Here is a 24,312-nt window from a genome sequence, read left to right as displayed (position 1 = left end):
CTCCGGGGTATCCAAGTTCTCGAAAGGCAGACAAGAAATTTCCAAGTTTTTTAAATTGATTAAATTTTTTCCAAGTTTTTAAAAATATCAGGCATAATATGTACCTACTTACTACTTATCAATAAGGACTGGGTAGAACTTTTTTCAAGTTTTCAAAAGTCAGCATTACACGGATCAGCGTTACATGAATATAAAAATCCATTCAGGCCATCTATGTCAAAATACAAGACCACTTTTAAGGTTCTACTCAGCAATTGAAAATTTGCAAATCGCTTACTTTTGGGTAATTCGTGTTTTAAGAATATTTTGTTCTCGAATTACCCAGGTACGTATTAATTATGCTAAAATATAATAAAAAACATCGAAACTAAGATATAATATTCTGAAGCTAGGTAGTAGGTTAGGCACCCCAAAACTCAAAAGTAATGTAGAATTTTCACGGGGATGCCCTGTAGACTGTAGGTCGGCGCAGAGCGGAAAAACCACGATTTAAAAAAAATCTTCACTCTTTGTAGATCCATACTTATCTTTCCTCTAGAAGCACCTTCGGAGCTGAAACATTTTTTGAGCGACTTTCAACACTCAAGAATAAGGTTTCCATTGAGTTCATTGATGATGATGTTGATATATCGATATGAGAGCCAAATTCCAATGTCGAAATATCAATATGCAAAACCAATAAGAGCCAAAAATATATAAATAATGCGATTCCCTTTGTGGGGGAACCCTAAAAATTGACAGTTGAAAGAAATTGGTAGGTAGTTGGTTGGTTCATACTTTATGGTTCACAATCACAATTTTGAATTTATTATTTTTTTTAACCTTTTAGTTTTTTTTCTTAATGAAAAAAAACAGTACTGGAGTCTGGACATTCCACTTTTTTGTGGGAGTGTTGTGAGTTCGTTACAGTGCGCTCTTCAAAGTTAAAAATCTCAATGCCGGTCTGAAAACTGAAAACTGAAAATCTGAATATTATCTAGGTATGTATGTACCTACATTTGTACAATGTACATAGGTGCAACGTGCAACCAGGGATGGAAACCGAAATGAAAAAAAATATCGGTTATTTTTTTCGCGGTTATTTTTTTCAAAATTATTTATTTATTTATTATGGTTACGGTTAAGGGTTATGGTTATGACCCAAAAAAATAAAGGTTACAGTTAAAAATAAAGGTTACGGTTTTCTTTCATTTATCAAAAATTAATTGCACTTTTATGTCAAAAAAGTGCGCCTGCGGCCAAAAAAACGCAATTTTACAGCCATTTTTTGAGTTTGAAGAAAATTTTAGACAAATTGAGCCCTTTTTTTCTCAAAAATCATGATAAATGTCATATTTTACACGAAAAAATGAGATTTTTACTCAAAAAAATAACTGTTAATCGGTTAAGGTTATGGTTAAAAAATTTCAAATCAATAATTTCGGTTATGGTTATGGTTACGGTTACAGTTTTTGCCTCATTTTAGGTGCAACCTAGTGAGCATTTCATGAGTTAGCGCAACGTTAGCGCCACCTACTAACCATCGACTTTTATTAACCTAGACCGCTAATCATACGCGAAAAAAAACAATTGGTTATGTCGCCAACTCTGTGTAATAAACAAACGCAACTGCACATGCGTCAACAACTGATGATGTGAGTGTGTGTGTATATGTGTGTATATTGCTGTTAGTAGTTGAGTTGAGTTTACCGATGGTTTACCCCTACCGTAAACTCAACACAACTACTAACAGCAATATACACACATATACACACACACTCACATCATCAGTTGTTGACGCATGTGCAGTTGCGTTTGTTTATTACACAGAGTTGGCGACATAACCAATTGTTTTTTTTCGCGTATGATTAGCGGTCTAGGTTAATAAAAGTCGATGCTACTAACCAAAAAACGACCTATCAAGCGAAACGGACTCGTCTGTGAAAAGTTATCTGTGAATTGTGATTTTATGTTTTTGAATTCTGATGATAACAACCGTCAAAACTGTTAATTAAGAGAATATTAAAAAAATAGTGGAATTTTACTGCATATTGCATAGATAACCTATCTTTGTGTTTTTCATCGTAATTCGTGAAATAATCATTATAATACAGGGTAAGTTAATTTTATAATCAATCTTACACCTTTAGGAATACTTAGTAATGCATGCTTGTATTTTTGTGGTACTTGGCATACTTTTTAGTAAATGTAAAATGTGTAACAAGATCGTAAATTGTGTGCTGGGACGATGTGTTTGATTTCGTTATCATATGTATTTTGATGGAAATTTCATATGGGGAGTACAAGGAGTACAAATTGTTCCTTCTCTAATTACCTATTCATCACTATTTGATCAATTTACAACTTTTCAGAGGGTAAATTCAATTTTTAAGAAATGTAAGACAGATTGCTCCAAAGTCGAGCTGCGTGACGTGACATTTTCCCTCAAGCCATGGAAGAGGTGAATGTGTTACAAAAAAGTTGTTGAGTAAATTTTAAAATTATCTACAATTCAAAGTTTTATTACCTTTTGGAATGTGTGTGATGATTTCGTGTCACATTCTAACATAGGTATACTTACTGATCGAATCACGAATCGTTTTAATTGCAGATCCCTTCTCAATTTATGCCCTCATATTTTGTTTCCCAGTCCACCACCTTTGACAGAAATCGCTGCTATTTCAATCTGTACACAAGCAATTATCGTATTAAAAACACTTCGAATGAGATTCATGAAATTCGCAATTGTTTGTACAGGCATTCGTTACCTAATGAACGACCATTGAGTAGGCCTATACCATCCACGATTCTGTCTCTGACTCAAAAAATAATTGGTACATACCTAGAACCTACGTCATAACATTCAGAAAATCAATTACAGAATGTCAGAATGACTGCAGTGCAGTATCATTCTAAACGAGACTTACAATCAAAAATAAAGTTTTCGTTATGTTTTGTGTTTGTGTTTTAAAATATAAGTTTTGTGTTTGTTTTGTTTTGTGTTTGAAGATGAAGTGTTTTTGTGTTTTAACGGGTTTGGTTTCAGTTTCGTGTTTGTATTGGTGATTTTACTCGTATGTGATGATTAATTTTTCATCCCTTACGAGTATATTTTAATATATTTTGTAAGTATACATTGATTTGATCGTTTCGATTTCAGACCGTATATTAAAATGGTTGAAGATCTGAACCACGTCGTGTACGACATTTTGTATCCTAGTCCACCGGATCTGACAAAAATCGTTTCCATCTCAATCGCCGTAGATTTATGGTGCCATGAAATAAACACACGTCGTATTGCAGGCACACTGGATCAGCTCAATCTACGTCGAAATATTTTAAATGGTCCGATGCCTCGTTATTTACCGATCTCGATTCTCCTGGAAATTGAAAAATATGTCAAACGGATCGGACTCTCAATTGAGCAATGGCTGCTGCTTCATACTGGTCGAGACTTATTCGGAAATGAAATTTTACAACATTTCGCCGATTTTGTAGGCGATTTCGATGGTTCGATTCATCAAGTGAATACAGCCAAACGACTTGTATTGAACGATCGAATTGACAACGTTTTGAGATTGAAGATGGCTTGTACTTATTGCTTCGAAGACGATATTAACCGAATTTGGGCTACGATATCAACTTATATTCGTCTGAGACTGAGACGCTCTTTATTTTGGAGTAATCCTGTGCTGTATTATTGGATATGCCGGTTGCAAAATGGAGCATACAGATTACCGCCGCCAGAAAATCCACACCGGACTATCGAGGAAGAAATTTTCTGCAATCTTTACATAGCGAACTGGTCCTTTGCCGAATACTTTTGGAGTCGTTTCGATGCAAATAGTCGAATGAGGGCGATGATAAATTCGCCTATACATTTCGTTAAATTTTACAGATATTTTCTCACGAATTATAACGAAACGGAGCTTGACGAATTTGTCAACAGAAAGGCATTGGATGTCATGTACGCACTATTGAGAAAAGGTACTCGAAGAGAGGATGCTCTGAGCAAAGGTGGACCGTATTACGTTAACGGTACCGTCCAGGATATACGGCCTTATTTCAGAGTAATTTGGAACTTGATTAAACATAGAATGAGCGAATATGTTTTGTTCCTTTTGGTTCGAAAAATTCTTATAAGACTGCGAATTGTGGAGGAAGAGTTCGATACATCTAACTGCTGCGAATTGTGGATAACTGCGCCTGATCACTTGAAACGGCCCGTAATCCAACTTATTTTGCTAGATGATTTTTTGTGCATATGCGATCAATTCGTATTTAGAGCATATAACGATAGCGTATTCGAATTCTTATTTGTTGTACTATCAGATGCATCGGCTGAAGATAGAAGCATATTTTGGGCCCGTTATTGGTATAAAATGATTCATAGAATAACAGCGAGACAGTTGAACGAGTTGATGAACTTCTGTTTGAGTAATGAAAACGAAATCCTCGAGTTTAAACGAAACACGTTATCTGTATTTCAGAACTTACGATTGAATCTCGTAAGATTACTCCTTGAGCTAAAATTTGACGATTTGAACGAGTTATTGGAGTTTTGTTGCCCAGATGAGCGATTACGTGAAAATATGCTGCGAGAACAGCTAATCGTGTATTTCCACGCGAACACCGATACCATTGTAAATATATCGCCTCGAGCTAATGATTTCATCGACCAAGTTTTCGGCGATGTTGGGCCTGCAGTAGCTTTCAAAACTCAATTATTATGTTCTGAGTCGGCTCAGGAAACGTTTAAAAGATTCATCTTTTGCAAAGCCTACAGAGGTAATTTTCATCAGGTGATAAGATTTATCGAAATATTAGCACCATCGGAGCAGACTGTACTTGAATTGATGAAATATTGTTTGTTTCCCGCATTCGAGAAGTTGTTTCACGCTGGCTACTATTTACTTAATTTTGGAAACGGTGAATTTTTAAACTTTATAAATGCGAGTTTGAGTAGCGAAGATGAAGTTGCAAAGTTTAAAAAGACTTTTTCTATCGATGAAGTAGTTAAAAAAGCGATTCTAACTGCGACGACTAGATCGGAAATTGAGAGATATAACTCTTTTTTAGTTCCATTTCTACAGTGGTATTTCGTCACTCCAGAAGCGCTCAACCAGTTTAAGGCGAGATATGCTGAAAATGATGTGTTTGTGCAGTTGACGACTGAACGTTAATAGACCCAAGACTTTTACTCACTCGGTGTGAGCATTTCATGACGGATTATCGCAATTTTTAAATTCTGGACGTATGTACATATATTTAAATGATCTCGTATGTAAAGATTTTTGTATTTTATTAACTGATCGACGTTTTGTAAATATTATTTCAACGTGCAATATTTCTAATAAACGAACAAGTACATACCTATTTAATATAATAAAAAAAGTAGGTGTATGTTATGTTTTTGTTTAATCAGTTCTTGTACGGATATCATTTAGTTAAAAGGCTATAGGGAGTATGAGTTTCCCCTTAGGAAAAGTGAACAAAATATGATTTCAAGAATTAATGACAATTCTCAAATTGAATTTTTTACGAGAAAAATTTCAGCTGCTCAAACGAAATGTAGGGAATCCCACTGGGTTTTAAGTTTTCCAAAATTGTTCAAAATTAGCATATTTGAATTGCCAGTTGCAATGTAAAATAATCACTTTCAGAGGCCCAATTCTGACGGAAGTACAAAAGGTAGTTGTTTGGGGGGGGGGGGGGGTAACAAGTTTTTCAAAAAAGGTTGTGAAATGTCAAATAGTAGACCTCTTCTTGATCTTGTGTAAACATTTTTCTTTTTTTTTGAAAATATTTTAGCTCCAAAAGTGTATGTTCCCTCATTCATGTCGAAAAAGACCTTTAAAACACGTCGAAAATTAAAAGGAAGACCCTCAGACATTTTAGAGCTTTTTTTTTAAAAATAGAATTAGGCTTTGTAAATAAATTTTTCCGACCTCGAGATGCCCGAAAGGTAGACAGACCACTTTAGAAAGCCACGCAGACAGGTCAAAGACATTTGAGGCTCAGATAGGAAAAGAGACGACTTTAAGAGCCAGACAGATAGTTCAATGGCCTTACGAGGTCAGACGGACCACCTTGAGAAACAAGGCAGATGGGTCATAATGACCTTAAGAGGCAAGCCAGTATGACTAACGGTACCTGTGTAGTGTGTAGTGTGTACTGTTGTACCTCCTTCTTGAAATTTTTTCAATTCTTTTTTGATTTCTCTATGTCCGAACAATAAATTTCCTGATGACTGGAATATATATTCCTTGCACAACATTGTACGTATAAGACTTAATACTCTATCTAGGGGCGAATTTAGCATTCCACACCCGTTGGCGAAATAAAAATTGCATCCCACGTCCCTCAATAAAAATCTCGTACCTACTTCTATTTTTTTTTTCAATGTTTAAAATACACCCCACTTAAGAATTTCTGAAAAATGCGAGCATTAGGTACCTATTGATTTGTTTTTATTTCTTTTACATTTTTAAAAAAAAAATACGAACAAAAATGTTTGAAAGAAATTTTAATTTGGTATATTTAGGAGGAGGGAGGTTATTCAGTCATTCGATCATGTAAAAATCAGTAAAAACGATCTTTTTCCATATTTTCTTCCCCATTTTTGAATTTTTGATAGATATGAAACGTTGGAAAATGGTTTAATGAAAATTTTTTAGTGTCTGAAAAGAATTTACAACAATTTTTTTTGGAAGAAATAGGTTCCTGAAATTGAAAAATTCTCAGATGACTAAATTTAATGTTTCAAAGATTCCAAATTGGCTTACGAATAGATCAATCAAAACCTGATCGAATCGAGATGAAAAGCTGATGCTTGAATTTACATCCCACTATCAAATTGTTGAATCGGTAGAAGGTGAATTTTAGTCGCCCTGCTGAAGTCTTCAGCTAATTTCTGAATGTACAGTTACGAATTTTTTTTTCAAATGGTCCAAATGAAATTTCAGCTTGCCCACTAACTCAGAATATTAGATTCATTCAAATTAATTATGCATCTTTTTAATTGGGCACCTATTGAAATAAGTACAATTTTGAAAAAATTTTAATTGAGCTTCAAAATGTTTATTTTCCATGTTTTTGGTTGTTGATTTTTTTTTTCAAAATAAAGTGAATAATTTGTGAATTGTCTATGGTTATGATAATTTTTTATATGAGTTCGAAAAAAACAGATGTAGGTAGATATTTTATTTTTAAAATAGGGCTTCAACCAATTTTTAATTCAGCTCTAGAATTTTGGTTTTCATTATTTTGGAGTTTTTTTGATCAGTCAAAAAGTTTTAATTTTCAATTTGGTGAGCGATTAGGTACCTGCTCGAAGTTTTGTAATTTTTAGTTTATTTTGCATTCATTTGCTTTTTTTTGTTTTTTGTTTTAAAATTCCATCTAATTAGTAAACATGGTGATAATTTTTTGAGAATTCAAAATTAAATCTCTTTTTGGTTTTAAAACGGTTCTTTGACTGTACATATTTTTTTTAACCAAATTCAAGCGCACAATTTTTTATGGTTTTAATAATTTCTTTTCTGCGAATTATAATTGTTTAAAAATCTTTCTAAATGTTGAAGATAACAAATTAATTAATTGCAGGTACTTACAAGAACAATTCTACTCACTCGTTATACTTCAAATGCATCAGTTACTTAGTTACAATCAAAGATTATCTTTACCATATGCACTTGTTATATTTTTCGAAAAGATCGTGTGATGGAATTTGAAAGTTTTTTGTTCAATGTTCCTGGTTATTTTACTTAATTCTAAAATATAGGGCAAGATGAAGCCTTAAAATTCTATGACTAAAGGATACGTTCACTGTTGTACGTAGGTACCTCCCTAATTCAGGCCTATGTAGAAACTGAACCCATATCTAATGTAAAAATTTTGTACCTTATTTTGTCCACAAGTCAGTATACTTATTCAATCATTTTCACTTTCAGATTCGATCACAAAATGGCTGAAATCGTATCCAATGTGTACGACATCAAGTTTCCTAGCCCACCAGCGTTGAAAGAAATCATTCCCATCTCAATCGCTCTACAATTATGGCGCCAAGAAATCGAGTCACATCGTAATGAAAATTCATTAATGAAAATCTACACAAAACGAGAAACCATTTTGTCAAATTTCCATATGCCTGATATGCCATCTGCACATTTGTCGGTGATTGAAGAACACGTCGTACTGGTCGGAATCGCAATTAAAAAATGGCTAAAGCATCATTGCGTCGACGAAAAGATATTCAAAATTGAAATTTTAAACGATTTCAACGATTTTGCGGCGGATTTCGACGGCTCGATTCATTTCGTCAGGACGGCCAAACGAATCGTAGAGTGCGAACAAGTTGACCCGGTTTCCAGGTTCAACACTGCTTGCGCTTATTGTTTCGTAGAAGATATTTCACGAATTTGGCCTTTGGTCACATTTGATGAAAGCTTGAAGTTCAAAAGGCATTTACAATATTACCCTGTGTTGCGTTACTGGATCTACCAGATGAAAAATCAATCGTATAAGTCACCTTCGTCAAATGAGCAGATTTTCAATTCATTTTTCTTCCCTAGACGGTATGGTCTAAGTTGCCGAGCTTGTTCTCGGGCGTCCTTAGTGGAATACTTCTGGAATCGCTTGAATACAGCTAGTCGAATGAGAATTTTGTCAAATCCGCCTGCACGTTTCTATGAAATTTACAGATATTTATTGACAAAATTTAACGAAGCTGAGCTCGACGAATTTGTCAATAAGAGTGGGAACGATCTTATTTTTTCATTATTACGCGAGAGTAATCGAGAACCTTACGTTAACGTAATGCAACCTTGGAACTACATTAAAGATAGAATAAGTGAAGATGGTTTTTTCCTTCTCGTTCAGAAAATTATTAAAAAACTGTGTCGTTCGCACAGCCCAGTTGATACGTCTTCCTGCCGCAAAATATGGAACACTGCGCCAAATCATCTGAAACCACGAACAATTCGAGGTATCTTGGAGGAAAATTCACTATTCCAGACAGATGAGAATTCAAAAAAACTGTACACAGATGGTTTATTTTTATTCGCCGTGTTTTTAGATGCATCAGTCAACGACCAAAGGGCATTTTGGGATAAACATTGGCGTAGTTTGATCGTTGGAATGCGCATTGAAGATTTAGATCGATTGATGAGATTATGCTACAGAGATGAAAACGATATCGTCAAGTTTAAACTGGAGTCGATGTCCGAGTACGAAAACATACGAGGAAATTGCTCGAAATTACTCAACAATTTATGTTTAGAAGAACTGAACAATTTTTTCGAGTTTTTGTTGCCCTGATGAGCAGATACGGAGAAATACACGGCTCCAATTACTAAAAGATTTTAGACTGGATTTCAATAACATTACGAAAATAACACCCTTAATGAATGATTTCATCGACGAAGTTTATGGCGACGTTAATCTGGCTGCCGATTATAAAACTCAGTTGCTGTCATCGGAATCAACCTTGGCGACTTTTAGCCTAGTAATCGGTTCCTTCGCATACGATCATAGTTTTCATCATGTTATAAAGTGCATCGATACGTTAGCACCATCGCAGAAAGTTGCGCTTGATTTGAAAAAACTTCATATTTTTCCCATGTTTGAGAATATAATGCGTGCTGGTTTTTTTTTGCCTCGGTTTGAAGAAGGCGAATTTTCAAATTTTATGCGTGAGTGTTTAATCAATGAAGGTGAAATTTCCCAGTTTAAGGAGACTTTAAATGTAGATGAAATAGTCCAAAATGAAATTCGATGTTCGATGAATAAATTTGAGAGCCGAATATATCATTGTTTTCTGGTTCAGTTCTTAGAGTGGTATTTCATTACTCCGCAGGCGTTGGATGAATTTAAGACGAAGTATTCTCACGATGATGTTTTTGTTCGATTGACCACGAAGTGAGAGATTTTTACCTACGTATTTTACTTGTAGCTAGAGGTCTGCGCCGCCGACTCACGCCGCCGCCGCCGATGAATTTCTGAGGGACTGACTCGCCGCCGCCGAAAAGAATTCATGATGGCGCGCCGCTGGCCGCCGCCGCCGACGATTCTCCGGCGGCGTGAGTCGGCGTTGTGCCCTTTTTTCGTTAATTTTAGTCTTTTTCATTGATTTTAGTCACTTTTCTGTATTTTATAGAAAAATTAAAAATCAACGTTTTTAGAAGAAGATTTCTTATCCTCAAAAAATTCACTTTTTAGTGCTCACATAACAATAAATGAAGAAAATTCAGTGTTTTCATTTTTCAGCATACTTTGAGACCTGTTTCATCAGCGTATTGGGCCACGCCGGCGCGCCGATTCACGCCGCCGCCGCCGACCAATTTTACCCATTACGCCGCCGCCGCTGTTTTTCCGTCGGCGCAGACCTCTACTTGTAGCTTAGATGATAAAGAACCGTCCGATTTTTTAAATTTGTAATGTTAGTGTTAAGTAAATACATATGTGAAAAATTATTATGAACATTACAAATTTGTTACGATATTCTGTATTTTATTGATTTCTCAACTTTCAAAACGATGAAATTTTTTTTTAGCTCCAATTTGAGGGGCTAAGAGGGGAAGGGATTTATTTGAGAAAAGCAATTTTCCTCAGGTAAGTTCCGTCAAAAATGAAGAACTTCGGATGAGTAATGGAATATTGAAAAATCAAATTTTTATGCCCCTTTCAAATAAATAAATTGGTAAGATTTTCTTACTAATTTTACCACCAGTTGATTTTTCATAGGATGGTCCAAAATGACATTCGCTACGTGCTGGTTTTGGCTCTCTGATTTCCCATGCTTTAAAAAAATCCCATTAAAAAGTCAACATAAAATTATTTGTCAATACATTTGAAAATTTTGAATAATAAGTATTGGTTTCTGCACATTCAGATTTGTATTTTTTCAGCAATCATTTTTGGAGAAAGAAAAATTAAAAAATTAAAAATTTTTATCTAGCAGGTGAGAAAATTTGGACTGGAGTTATCTTCTGAATCTATCAGTGATGTTTTAGTGCTGCAATAGAGCTTTCAGAGCAGCTGTATGAACTTTCTAGGTCTTAAAAAACATCACAAAAATGCATGAATTTGAACCAAAAAAATATATTTTGAAAAATTAGGTGTTGAATTGCAATATGCATTCAGGCTAGTACACGATTTTTTTCAGGCTGGCTGGAAACTCTAGAATAGTTGGAAATCGCCTCAAATTGAATTACGAGCGTCTAAAAATAACGAGTAGGTAGGTACACCAAGTTTCAGCTTTTTATTTCATTTGATCGAATTTTGATTTTTTTTTCAAAGAAAATAACCGTCACCATAATTTGATTAAAAATCACTAAATCAAAAGAGTAAGGTTTACTCCTTAAAATTTCGCCTTTTCTTGAATTTTTAATCGCCATTTCGAGTTTTTTATAGGATTTGAAAATTTTTCCACTTGACCAAATAAGAAATTCATAAATTACAGCTGCTCAAACACATTTTTAGATTTTTTTTGAAAAGTTTGAGCCTTGAAATTTTGTATTTCCTTTTTCTCATTCATATTAAAAGTTGTCCTCAATGTCAAGTAGAGTAAGAGTTGAAGTCTAAAGATTTCCAGAAGTTGATACAGCTTCTCAATGACATTTTTTTGGAGCATTTTAAGCAGCTTTTTCGAAAAACGGGATCTCATGAAAATGCTATTTTACTCAACAAATTGTTTGTGCTTAAATTTTTGTAGCGTTGGAAAAAATCAAATTTTTCAAAAATCGAAAAATCGATCAATTTTTTCAAAAAAAAAAACCTTTAATAATTAATTACCTAATCGATTTTACTAAAAAAAATCGTTAGAAAATTGATTAATCGATTATTTTGGCAACATTTTATGCATGATTTTTTGCAATCAGCAAAAATAACTTTTTTTTCTTTTTTTTTCATTTCAATACCAATTTTCACTATTTTCCCTCCATTTCAAGGTGCTTTTGAAAAAATGAAAAAAATCTACCTTTTTTTGGTTAAAATAATTGATTATTTGACCAACTTTCTAAATAATCGAAGAATTAATTTTTTTCCGATTATTTTACCCAAATTGATTGAAAATTTCCCAACACGCTTCAATTCAACACTTCGTTACTTATAATTGATAAATTGTGACGTATTTTCTTACTTATTTTATTAATTGATACGTTTTTCCATTGAAAAATTACGTTTTTATGTACTTATGGCTTATTTTTCAAAATGAAAATTTACCGGAGAATTGGAGATGGAAAAAATGGGGGAGGGGTAATTTCTAACTGCCTAGGGGCGTGAAAATGTTGAATCCGGCCCTGATCAAAGTTGAACCTCGAAACGTAATTTTGGTTGAAATTGACAATTTTAAAAGTCTATTTATGGGACCTTATATTTTTCACTAGAGCAGCTGAAATTTTTTTGAGGGCTTCCCTCTCATGCATTATACAGGGGCGTAGCAAGCGAGGGGGGGTACGGTACACCCCCCCGGCAGGTTTGAAAAATTAAAAAGTTGGCATTTTTGAGTTTACGAGGATGAAAATTCAAAAAATGATAACTTTTCAATTAATCATTAGTTGAAAAGTTGGCGTTTTTGACTCAGAGTTCGATATTACAATTAAGTTAATTTACCAACTGTTGAGGCATTCTTGATTTGCCAACTGAGAACTTCAGAACTCACCATTGTCAACTTCATTTTCTACTTATTATCTAGTTGAAAAGTTGACAATTTGCAATTTTTAAAATTAAATTAAATTTGCCAACTACATACAATTAATTTCAAATGTAATGTACCTATATTTTAGTTACATTCAGCGCTGGATTTAGGCATGGGCAGAGTGGGCGGTAGCCCAGGGCGGCAAAATTTTAGGGGCGGCCAATTTCCAATTTTTTCGCTACTTTTTAAATTTGAGATGTAAATATTATGACGATTGATAAAAAAAAAATATGGTTGTCAGCTGAATAAAAAGTACCTACGTCTTGAATTGCTTTACTATTTTAAACAAAGCCAAGTGTTCAATGTAACTTGAAAAAAAACAAACAAAAATGAAACCAAAATAATAGGTAATTTAAAACGTTATTTTTGAAAAATTTAAACTAGATGTTCTTGTTTTAATTTTTTTTCAATTTTCATTTTTTATAAAACCAAAAAATTTGCTTCAAAAATATTTTTCATTTGGGGGGGAGGAGGGGCGGCACAAATTTACTCAATTTACTGCCCAGGGGCGGCAAAACCCTAAATCCGCCTCTGGTTACATTTTTGATTTGCCAACTGAGTACTTGAGAATTGGAAACTCAAAATTGCCAACTTTTCAAGGAAATTATTCATTTTGTTCAAAAATCGACAATTCTCATTTGTTTTGTTTACTTAAAAAGTTGGAATTTCCTAATTGAGTAATGAGTATAGAAGAGAACTAAAACCAACAGAATCAACGCCATAAATTTAAATTTAATTCGGCTATTTTTATTCTAAATTTGCCAACTGATGCGTGCATGATACAATACCTGAGGACTCAGTTGGTTAATTGACCAATAATGTTGCACGTACTTAGTTGACAAATTTATACTTGACTCATTTTTTCATTTGCTTATTTATTTTTCCAAATAGGTAATACAATTATTGTGATAGCTTTTTATGCTATTTTAGTTTTTAAAATGTACATTTCTAAAAGCTTTGCGCCCAAAATATTGCGAGAATTTGAAAAATGCAAAGATCAGAAAAATGATTTTCTATCGTAAAAAATGACGTTCTTCGGTTTTTTGTGTTACAAATTGTTAAAAACTTTTGCCCTCGCTTCGCTCGGGCCATTTGCATTTCACTTTCCCAATTCTAAATTTCTACAAAAATATTAGGTAGGTAAGTCTCGAATTTGAAAAATATCAAGATTGGAAGATATCATTTTTGACTTTGAAAAATGACGTTTTTCAGACTCTCGAGTAATAAAATTTTGCAAGCTTTTGCCCTCGCTTTGCTTGGGTCAATTCCATTTCGTTTTTTGTTTAAGCTCTTAAAATGAAATTACTCCCCAATTATACATAAAAGTTTGAATAAAATTGCGTTAGGTAGGTAATTTTCAATTTTTTTAAATGTCCAGTAATGTTAAATAAAAACATTGGGTCAAATACAAAAATTGGGAGTATTACCTCAAATCACCATTTCTAGCCCGAGCGAAAAAAGTACAAGCAAAGCTGTTCTATTTGAGCAAATTTTTAATCGATTTTGCAGTTGGCATTTTTAATATTTCAAAGTTGGCATTTTTTAGAATTTACCCCCCTTGTAAAATCACTTTGCTACGCCCCTGCATGCATACCTGCGAGTCTTATGGTTTTGTGATAAAAATAAGCAAAATCGATGAGTGAAAGGACTGAGTTGGTCTCCTGTAAACAGCAGAATAAGAAACAATTAATTTCAAGTGTACCTACGTAAGGTACTAACAAATTTTTCTATTTCAGAAAAATTGGCTGAATGTACTTGCCTAATGCATAACCCTCTGAAATACAAAAATTCATCTCCCTAATAAAAAATACCAACCTCATAAACCAAATCTACCCCCCCCCCCCTTATGGGTGTAATAATCGTGTAATTATAAAACACCAAAAAAATAATAATAAATAAAAATAAAAAAAAATACAGTATCTTTTCATTGGGCATTCGAAAATCCTGCATTTTGATATCCTTGAAGACATGGTTTTTCAGCCCATATTTCCGCATATTTCGAAGTTTTGGCACATACCTATATTTTTCCATATTTCGGCATTTTTTAGCGCATTTTTACTGCGCACATAATCACTTTTTTCGCGTATAAAAAAAACTTACCCCGCTAATAACTTATTCGTCATCCAGTTGTTGAATTTTTTGTTTAAAATCCAGTGCAACTTTCCCAAACAAAAAACTTACTCGCTTAGCTATACCAAAAAAAATATTGATAAAAGGCATTCCAGTATATATAGACGTCAAAACAAAATTACACGTGAAAAATTCCAATAATTATGCGTAAAAAATTAACATGCTAATTTTATTCCTATCGGTTTGTTAATATCTTCATCATATAAAATTTAGCTCCATTCACTTCCATGAGCTGTAATTTCGTACCATAGATTCTGTGGTTTTAACTTTCGGCGAACGTTGTAAAAAGAAAATGGAAAAAGTTTGAGAAACTTTTCACAGAAGGATATAATTTTCAAAAAGAAAAAACATTTTTACCGTGCTCCTCGTAAAATGAAGATTTTTTGTAACTTAACTTAATTTTTGTTATTTTATTTTATTTATTTATTTTATCTTTATAATGACGTCTAATCAAAATTTCCCATCCAAACATAAGTTTTCTTTTTATTTTCTTCTTCTTTTTTTTTATACTATGAATAGTATTCGTATAGTTTTTTTCTTATTATTTAACTTTTTCTCTTTTTACTGTGCAAGAAAAAGAAATACTCGCTGTGTAAGGTATGGTAGGGTACGTATCTGTTCTTTTTTTACGTATTCTTTATGCGACGTAATGAGCGTGATATTTTATTTGTTGATCATGTTTTTTGATTTAATTCTTCGAGCTTTTGTGAATAATCTGTTCCCGAGCATTATTCGTTGAATTTGAAACGATGAGTTTTTTTCCTCAAAACCTTAAGTAAGTAGGTATGTATAAATGGATGTCTATACGATTATTTGAAGGGGAAAAACACCCCAGCAATGAAGTTAATACGTACATCGCGAGTACGAGAAATAATGCTTAAAATTATTAAATACACGCTGGCAAGATATAAGGCAGTGGAATTTTTTTCACAGTAGAAACAAACAAGGAAAAAAGTCATGAGGCATAGGTGTTTTTATTTTTTCGTTACCTACGTTAGAATTTCGTATATATATACGCTACCAAAGACGGGTATTTTGATAAAGATGATCTTAGAGATCTTACCCAACCCATAGAGAAATGAAAATAATTTAATATTACTATACTCTAGTGGTGTGATATACTCGTAGTTTACAAAGGAATTTATTATAATACTCTTTGTATGATGGGTACAAAGCGAAAAGAAAAGTAACGTTGGTAATTCCATTTTTATAACTTCAACTTGAAGGTTTTTTCCTCTTTAAACGAAGTTAGGTAGTTGTATTACACTTTAAGCCTAGATAGGTATGTGTTGAAGAGTCTACTCGCGGTGAAAAAGTGAGCGTAGAAATCTCAAGACTTCCGTACCAAGTAGGTAAATACCTATCTACCAAAAAAATATAAGATCAAATTTACACTATTCATTATACCTATAGGTAGGGTACCTGTACATCAATGTACCTATTTGATTTAATCTGAACTTTCGTCTCGATGTAAAAAAAATTTTACTCGAAGTACGAAATGAAACACGATGAATAGAAGAACCAGCAACGACGCCGAAGAAGACGGGGCTTTTCTTATTTTAATCAAACGCTAGGTACCAATATTTGAGACTTTATACAAGAATGAAATTTCAAACGAAGCGAAAATAATTACTTATTATATAGTCTCTTTCTTATTCTTTTATTGCGACGAAATAAAAGAGGAAAAAAAAATATAATTAGACCTTTTCCTTGATTTCTGCGTTCGTGTCTAGTTCTACAGCCTAAATAAGTATACCAAAGGTTGTAGAATTTGTATTTTTATACCAAACCAATGCTATCGTGTGCGATTCAATCTGCGTCAATGTGCTTCTTGCAAAGTTTTCTGGTATATAGGAATTTCTTATATACTTGTAGAAGTAATGGTAAGATGTTGGCTGAAATTGCATCAAGTTAAATTAACTCACGAAATGCCACAAACAGAAAAACTATTGCGAAAAACAAAGTCGACTTCATTCCGTTTGGAAACAACGAATTCTTATTGATGTTGTGTGACGAAGAGAATAGCCAAGTATACTTCTATGTACCTGTATCACAAGTACATGCTGTACATATAATGGTGTACTTTTATTATATTTAAAGCATCAGTGGTCCAGTCAAGGTATTAATTCGTAATAAAAATATTAACACAAGCTATTCGAATTTCTATTGAGAAAGTCTGCCAAAATGACTTTTAATTTTAAGAATTTTAATAACTTTTTTTCAAATTTTACAATCTGGATTTATTCGAATTTGAGAATTAAGTACCTACCTATCTATACTCAATCAATCAATCAATATTTATTGTAGAAACTAATACAATCGATTTTTTCGATTCAAGACTTTGATAGGCACATTATAACGAATGCTGCTTCATTGTTTGCATTTTTTTGGTCAAGTGGCCTTTTTTCTAATATCATCCTTTAAAACCTCATCGTCCAGTATCGCTGCAAACCCCTCATTTGCAACTTCCACTAAATTTTCTGAAAAACATTCTAAATTGGCGAAATACGACCAAAATCCATTCACTTTACAACTGTTTATATATTCACCGTTAGGTCATCATTGTAGCTGACTGGTCAATATTCGGCAATAACTCGATAAACTTTATGGCAGTAAAAACACACCAAATAGCAATCTCGAATTAATAAAAGGACTGCTGGAAATGTTTCCAATAAGAGTATAAAGCGTAAAGCTTGGTGGACTCTCGCGAGTCGTATAAAAAGTTGTACAAAAGCTACTATATATCTACCTACCTAACGTCATCTCGCACGTAATAAATGACACGAGCGTGAGGATGTTAGCATGCTCTATGAATGTAACGAGCAATTACTTTACTCCTATGTAAACCACCTCAAAGGTTAATTTACCTTCACATAACGTCAATCTCTTAAAATATAACGCATACCTAACGTTGATTTTCAGTTTGGAACTAATGTAACTTTCTTCAATTTCCGCGAATTAATTAATATTTACAATCATATTTTATGAAAGGGAAAAAAAAGTTGGCGAAAAGGCCAACTAAATTAACGGTGCCGGTAGTGGCTGCGAAAAGTCTTATCATTATTTCATAATAAATTAATTTTTTTCGTCGACTAAATTATTCGTCTGAATAAAGAAAGAATTTTACAATGAGGTAATTTGTCCGACGCGATGGTTATCAAAAAAGATGGATATTTTTTCAACGTAGGTTCTAATTAACGATGTAGGTATGGATGTTGTTTTTTTTCAATTTTGAAATTTTTGTTATCACACCTTTGAAATGAAATTGTCACCAAGTCTTTTGATACTGCAGGAAAAAATAATTTCGAGATGAGATATTTTCCTGTGGGATAATGTATGGGTTAAAATAATGTTGATATTTTCAACGTGTTTGGGTGAGTGGATTTGTGAAACTGTTTTTGAATCATAAATTGAGTTGTAAGAGCATTTTTTGGTTTTGAATGAAAAAAAGGTTACTTTAGCGAGCAATTATTATGCAGAAGGCTGATCATGTTTATACGATAAGTCTTTTTTTCATTTTAAATAATGAACACTTGTGAAGGGACTCAAATCTATTTTTAATTTTTCTAGAATGTACAATGTACATGCCAATTTCAAGGATTTTATGGGAAGAATTTCAAAATTTACCTATCGAGAATTAAATTTGGAGTAGATCTTAGGATGACTGACGAACGAAAGAGAATTCTCAAACATGTAAACACTGATGAAGTGATGAGTGGAGCTGGGATTTTTATGCAGAAATATGATGAAAATATGCAATATTTTATGCAATTTTTTCACCCAAAATATGCAAACAGTATTAAAAATTTCAGTTTGAGTGACGCACCCGGGAAACGAATTTTCCAAGCTAAAAAACATGAAAACTGTTAATTCAAAACAAAATGAACCCAGTGATCAAAAATACATTTTTTTTTAAATGGGCAAAAGAAGTCATTCATAAATTCATAAATTATTCCGGGAAAAAATTTTCTTGGTGGCATTTTAGCAGTGTTGCGATTTTTTGAACAAAAAAAGTCTTGAAAACTTAATTTTTTACAAAATTTCTGTAAAGTATGCGAAAAAAGTACCAGTGAATGTTCAAATAAGTTATACTTACAGAAATTATGCAGGTTTCCCCCTAAAATATGCAAAAATATGCAATTTGGTCTGAAATATGCAAAATATGCAAAAATATATTGGGCGCATTCGTCATGAAATGTCATGATTCGTGAAAATATGCAAAGCATAAATAAAAATCCCAGCTCTAGTGATGAGCTTCATATTTCAATTCCTAGCTGCCTCCTGCCTTTAAATTCTCCAATTCCTGAAACACACAATTTCACTTTTGAAAAAATAAACAATATTTTTTGACATTAAAAAAATTGAACTAGACGTTTCGTTTGAGCTACAGAAAATGTCTGGTTTAAAATTTTTTGAAGCTCCATGTTTCAAAAATTTAGCTTCTAAATTTAATTTGCCTGCATCTGAATCATTTTTTGTGCACTGTATTACAGAACTTTCTTACTCTTCTTAGGAAGTTATTGGTACTTACAGAACTTCCTTACTCTTCTTAAGAAGTTATTGGTATATTAAAAACCGTTTTTAAAAATGATCTTGTAATGAACTACCTACCTGGTATTTTGTCTTTTAAATCACTGGTGATTTTCAAAGTTCTGATAAATTTCTGCTGGCAGTACATATTTGACAAATTATTACCTACGATTCTTAATAGGTAGTAATTTTTATGGTGAATCACTAGTACCTAATTTTCTAGGTAAATTACTGATAATGTTTGGTCACTCCGAACTATGGATAAGCAAATCAAATTTTGGAGCTTAAATGGCCTTCGAACTATGAAAAATGGAATCAATTTTTGGAGCTTGCACGGCTTCTAAATTAAAAATCTTGAAATTGATTTTTGGAACCAATAAAAACTATCAACTCAACTCTCCTTCCCCAAAGCCAGAAAATGAAATGATTTGAGTCATTTTTTTTTATTCCATAATAATTTCTTGGTAAAGAAAGAGTGATGAATTTTGGTTTTATGTGATTCCCTGAGTCATTTTTTTTCATTCCATAATAATTTCTTGGTAAAGAAAGAGTGATGAATTTTGGTTTTATTCCATTCCCAAAGATTGAAATATTTGACAAAGGTGTCCATCAGAAAGTTCTAATTTTTCTCTTTTTTTTCATGGCGTCCTAGTTGTTTGACACTCATTTGTACTCACATTTTTCTATTTCTTAATCGTGAAACAAAGATTTTGAGATTCTCTCTTCAGAAAAATATTGAGGTAGGTATTTTTGGGAAAACGACGTCTTGTTTTTTCAGACTTCGAACCAAAATTTTTAAATTTCCCATTTATTCGTTCCTTATTTATAAAGATGTCGGAAGATTTCGACCGAATTCGGCAGAAACCTTCATTCTCTGTTGAAAGTCACCCCAAAAAATTTTTAGCTCTGGAGGCGCCCTTCAGGGGACATAAAGATCTTCAAAGAGAGGGGAATTTTTGAAAAGAAAAAAAAACATGTTGTTTTACTGCAGCTCCTGTTTTGGGGAAATTGGCCCAAATACAAAAGATAGTATGTACATACCTAGGTATTCGATATTTTGAGTCGACCTAGACCATTGCGATCGAAATCCAAGACCATTTCTGGGTGAATTCGAGTTTTAAAAGAATTTTCTTCTCAAATGTTTCGTATTAAATGTGCCAGAAACATGAAAAAATGTCACTTCTGTAGCTCGAAGAGTAGGTATGATAAAAAATCCCCACCACTGCAAAGTAGATTAAATTATTTGAAGAATCATAATGTGTAGACCAACATTTTGGCACAAAAGATTCATACAGGTAGTAATACTATGCTGAAGTTTTAAACAAGTTAGGTTGGCTTTTTTAGATGTGTTCAAAATGAATTTAATGAACTAAGTACCTAGGTATTCAAATTGATTTTTTTTCAAAAAGGAGTATGCCTGACCCTGTGTACAGCCGAGCTGAAAATGAATCATTAGATGCTTACTAACTTCATAACTTGAAAAATATACGCATGCAGTGAAATTTTTAACTCATCTGCCCAGATCTTTATTTACATTCACCATAATGGCGACTGAGTTTTTCGTTTGATAGCAAAGTCACTTCCTCTCATCTATAATCACTTCATTCACGTAACACCTGTTAATTGCCATCGAATTTTGTTGAAATTCTTAATTGTAATAATTAATAACAAGAAGGATAAAAATTTCTACAAGTAGTTAACTATCAAATTCGCGAAGATATCAATGAGGTGATAAACCTATCCGTATTGTTACCTAATTGTGTAAAGATTTCAAGACTTGAATGGATCTTCTGATTCGATCGCTTGAATTCCAGAGCTCATCAATTGATGACTTTGATGGAAAAATAATCCTAATTGTAGTACAGTCATATCTACATACATACTCATGTAAATATTTTTAAACATATTTTTGCGAAAGTCTTCTGATTAGATCGTTTCGATTTCAGATCCCATATCAAAATGGCTGAAGTGACGTCCAACGTGTACGATCTTTTGTTCCCCAGTCCACCAGATTTAAAAGAACTCGCAACCATCTCAATCGCTGTGAAGCTTTGGTGCCAAGAAATCAACACCCATCGCATCAAAAACACTCTGAGTGAGCTGGATCTTGAACAGGATATTTTATCAAGTTCCTCAATGCCTGGTCTTCCATCCTCGATCTTGTCGGATATTGAAAAATATGTCAAAAGGTTTGGCATGTCAATACAAGCATGGTTGAAATTTCACGAGAGAATATTTAAAAATGAAATTTTTAACGATTTCATTGATTTTGTTGGAGATTTCGATGGTACAATTCACTACATTAGAACGGGCAGACGAATTGTACGATGTGATCGAGTTGATGACGTCTTAAAATTCAATATCGCTTGTAGATATTGCTTTGAAGACGATATTCTTAGGATTGGGCCCTTGGTATCAGATTATGTTAAGAAGTTAAGTATTTCACGCGACCGTTGCAGTTTGCCATTTTACTGGGTATGCCGGTTGAAAAATCAACAATACAAGATACCGTTTTCAAATCTTTCTTTTGAGGAAGACATTCTAGGGGCTCGTGCTGTTACCTTCAACTCGCTTAGTTCTAGTCTGACTTGGTCAAGTGTAGAATACTTTTGGAATTGCCTGGATGTAAACGCTCAAACGCGAATTGCAATGACACAACATTATGCTGCACATTTCACTAGGATATTTTGTAGATATTTGATACAAACTTTTGATGAAGTATTGCTTGATAGGTTCGTCAAAGAAAAGGCATGTCAGATCCTTACAGAATCATTGCACACTCCCTTGTTCAGAAACGACAGTCGAAGGCATTATATCACAGCAACATGGGAATTCCTTAAAAACAAAATTAACACAAGTACTTTTGTCTTATTAGTTAAAAGTATTGTAGAAAATCTGTGTCGTGGAAATCAGGTAAATAAAAAATCTGTGTATGAAGAATTGTGGACTACTACTCCAGATCATTTAAAACAGCGTGCTATTCAAACTATTTCCAAGGATATTTCTTTGATTAGTATTCATTACCGTCCAGAATTGGTTGATATGCGAATAGGCAGAGATCCTGATTTATTCGCGTTTTTATACGCCGTACTGTCTGATGCATCTGCTGAGGACAGAAGAATATTTTGGAAGACGCATTGGAGCAATTTGATGCACGTTTTGTTGATGAAGTCGTTGAATCAATTAATGAGCTTGTGCTTCGGTAATGACGAAAACGAAATCGTCAAATTTAAACTTGACTCGTTGTCTAAACTGAAAAATGTAGGAAAGAATATAGGCTTAGGATTACTTAGTAAGCGATATTTCGAAGACCTGAACGAGTTATTGAATTTTTGTTCTTCTGATGAGGGAAGTCGTGGAAAATTTAAACGGAACCTACTGAAACATTTCAAGTTCACTTACGAGGATAGTAAACTTGAGTACGACGGTTTAAATGATTTCATCAACGATGCTTATGACAATGCCAGTCAAAATGCCGAATTCAGAACTCGACTTCTGTCCACGCCCTCACACTCAATTAACGAAGTTTTATCAGTATACTGTAGTGCGGGTAGGTTTCATCATGCCATACAGTTTATCGAGGCATTGGCACCTTCTGAGCAAGTTGCGCTTGATGTGAAAAGATGTCAAATATTTCCCCGTTTGCAGCAAATTTTACGCGAGCGTGCTGCTTTGATTCAGTTTGAAGAACGCCAGTTTTTGAATTTATTGCGTGACTGTTTAAACAGTGATGATAGAATTGCACGATTTAAACAGACTTTTAATGCAGACGAAATAGTCAAAAATGTTATTGTAGCCTCGATGAGTAGACTGGACGATTACAAATACAATTGTTTTCTGGTGGAGTTCCTAGAGTGGTATTTCATCACTCCGCAGGCGCTCGATGAGTTCAGGTCAAGGTATGCTGACGACGAAGTGTTTGTGCTGTTGACCACCAAAAATGAATAAGATTTGTTATTTCATATTTTATTAGTCTAACGACGTCGAATCAACATATTTGTACTGTTGATTTTTTTCAGTAAGTTCAACTTATGTTATGTCGAATGAATGTACTTTTAAAATTTTGATTTATGATTCATATAATTATATGTATATCTATTTTTTTAAAATAAACTTTGCTATATACGCTGATATTATAGAACTTACTTAATGTCATTATTTTTTCTTCCTCAGTTTTTCTTTTTTTGGCCTTACTAAATGATTACTGTGATCTCACATAAATTTTACATACGCATTGTGCATATATGTAGGTAACGTGTATGGATTAGGGTGGATCGTGAAAAAGAAAGACATCGGAGAATTTTGACAAAATTCAGCTGTGACCTTCATGCTCGGTTGAAAATCACTCAGAAATTTTTTTGGTTCAGGAGGTGCCCCCCAGTGGTGACTGTCTCTGAGTTTTTTTACTTACAATAAATACGTTGGAGGGGGAAGATAATACATACCTAGCTGAAAATTTTGCTGAGACATGCATGTTTTTCAAACTCTATTTAAAGGGAATTGTGATGTGTTTGTGAATTACGTGTTAGTGTACATAAAATGCATTTTTTATGCTGATTTCGAATTTGTATTCATTTTTGGGTTTTGATGTGTGGCAAGACGAGTATTTTGCGTTTGAAGTCAGTACATTTTTCTACTTAAATTTCAACATCATGATGATTTATTTAAAAAAATTCAAATTTATTCAGAAAAGTATGGCCACTTATTTCATCCCTAATATGTGCATTTCAACCCCCATTCTTTACTTCTTGCTACCAAGCGCAACTTTTTGAAAAAAAGCCCTTTGTATACTGAAAAACGGGTCTGAAATTATAAAATATATACAATTTCAATACAAAATGAATTTTTCCTAAAAATCAGAACTTTTTTTGATTCAATTATTGTTTTCAATTGAACTCCTTCTCTATTAGCAACAATTTTCGGTCAAACTTTCATTCAACTTTTAAAATAGGTACCTACTTACTTGAAAAACTACT

The 24,312-nt window shown here is 33.3% G+C and overlaps 1 protein-coding gene across 2 annotated transcripts; it reads left to right on the top strand.

Annotated features, from left to right (window-relative positions):
* The first annotated feature begins 1,695 nt into the window (after window positions 1-1,695).
* On the top strand, window positions 1,696-23,471 carry LOC135840785 (uncharacterized). Of its 2 annotated transcripts, none has more exons than XM_065357467.1 (2): window positions 1,696-2,094; window positions 21,283-23,471. In XM_065357467.1, exon 2 carries the CDS (start codon window positions 21,296-21,298, stop codon window positions 23,282-23,284), a length of 1,989 nt encoding a protein of 662 aa, XP_065213539.1. In that variant the 5' UTR covers window positions 1,696-2,094; window positions 21,283-21,295; the 3' UTR covers window positions 23,285-23,471. The 2 variants fall into 2 exon arrangements, with proteins under 2 accessions (XP_065213539.1, XP_065213538.1); XM_065357466.1 differs by lacking the exon at window positions 21,283-23,471 and adding an exon at window positions 3,140-5,378 and having other exon boundaries at window positions 1,700-2,094.
* Window positions 23,472-24,312: the final 841 nt, after the last annotated feature.

Source organism: Planococcus citri, chromosome 3 (genome assembly GCF_950023065.1).
Source record: "Planococcus citri chromosome 3, ihPlaCitr1.1, whole genome shotgun sequence".
NCBI lineage: Eukaryota > Metazoa > Arthropoda > Insecta > Hemiptera > Pseudococcidae > Planococcus > Planococcus citri.
The sequence above is the reverse complement of the archived record's forward strand: the minus strand, read 5'-3'. Positions and strand labels throughout refer to the sequence as shown.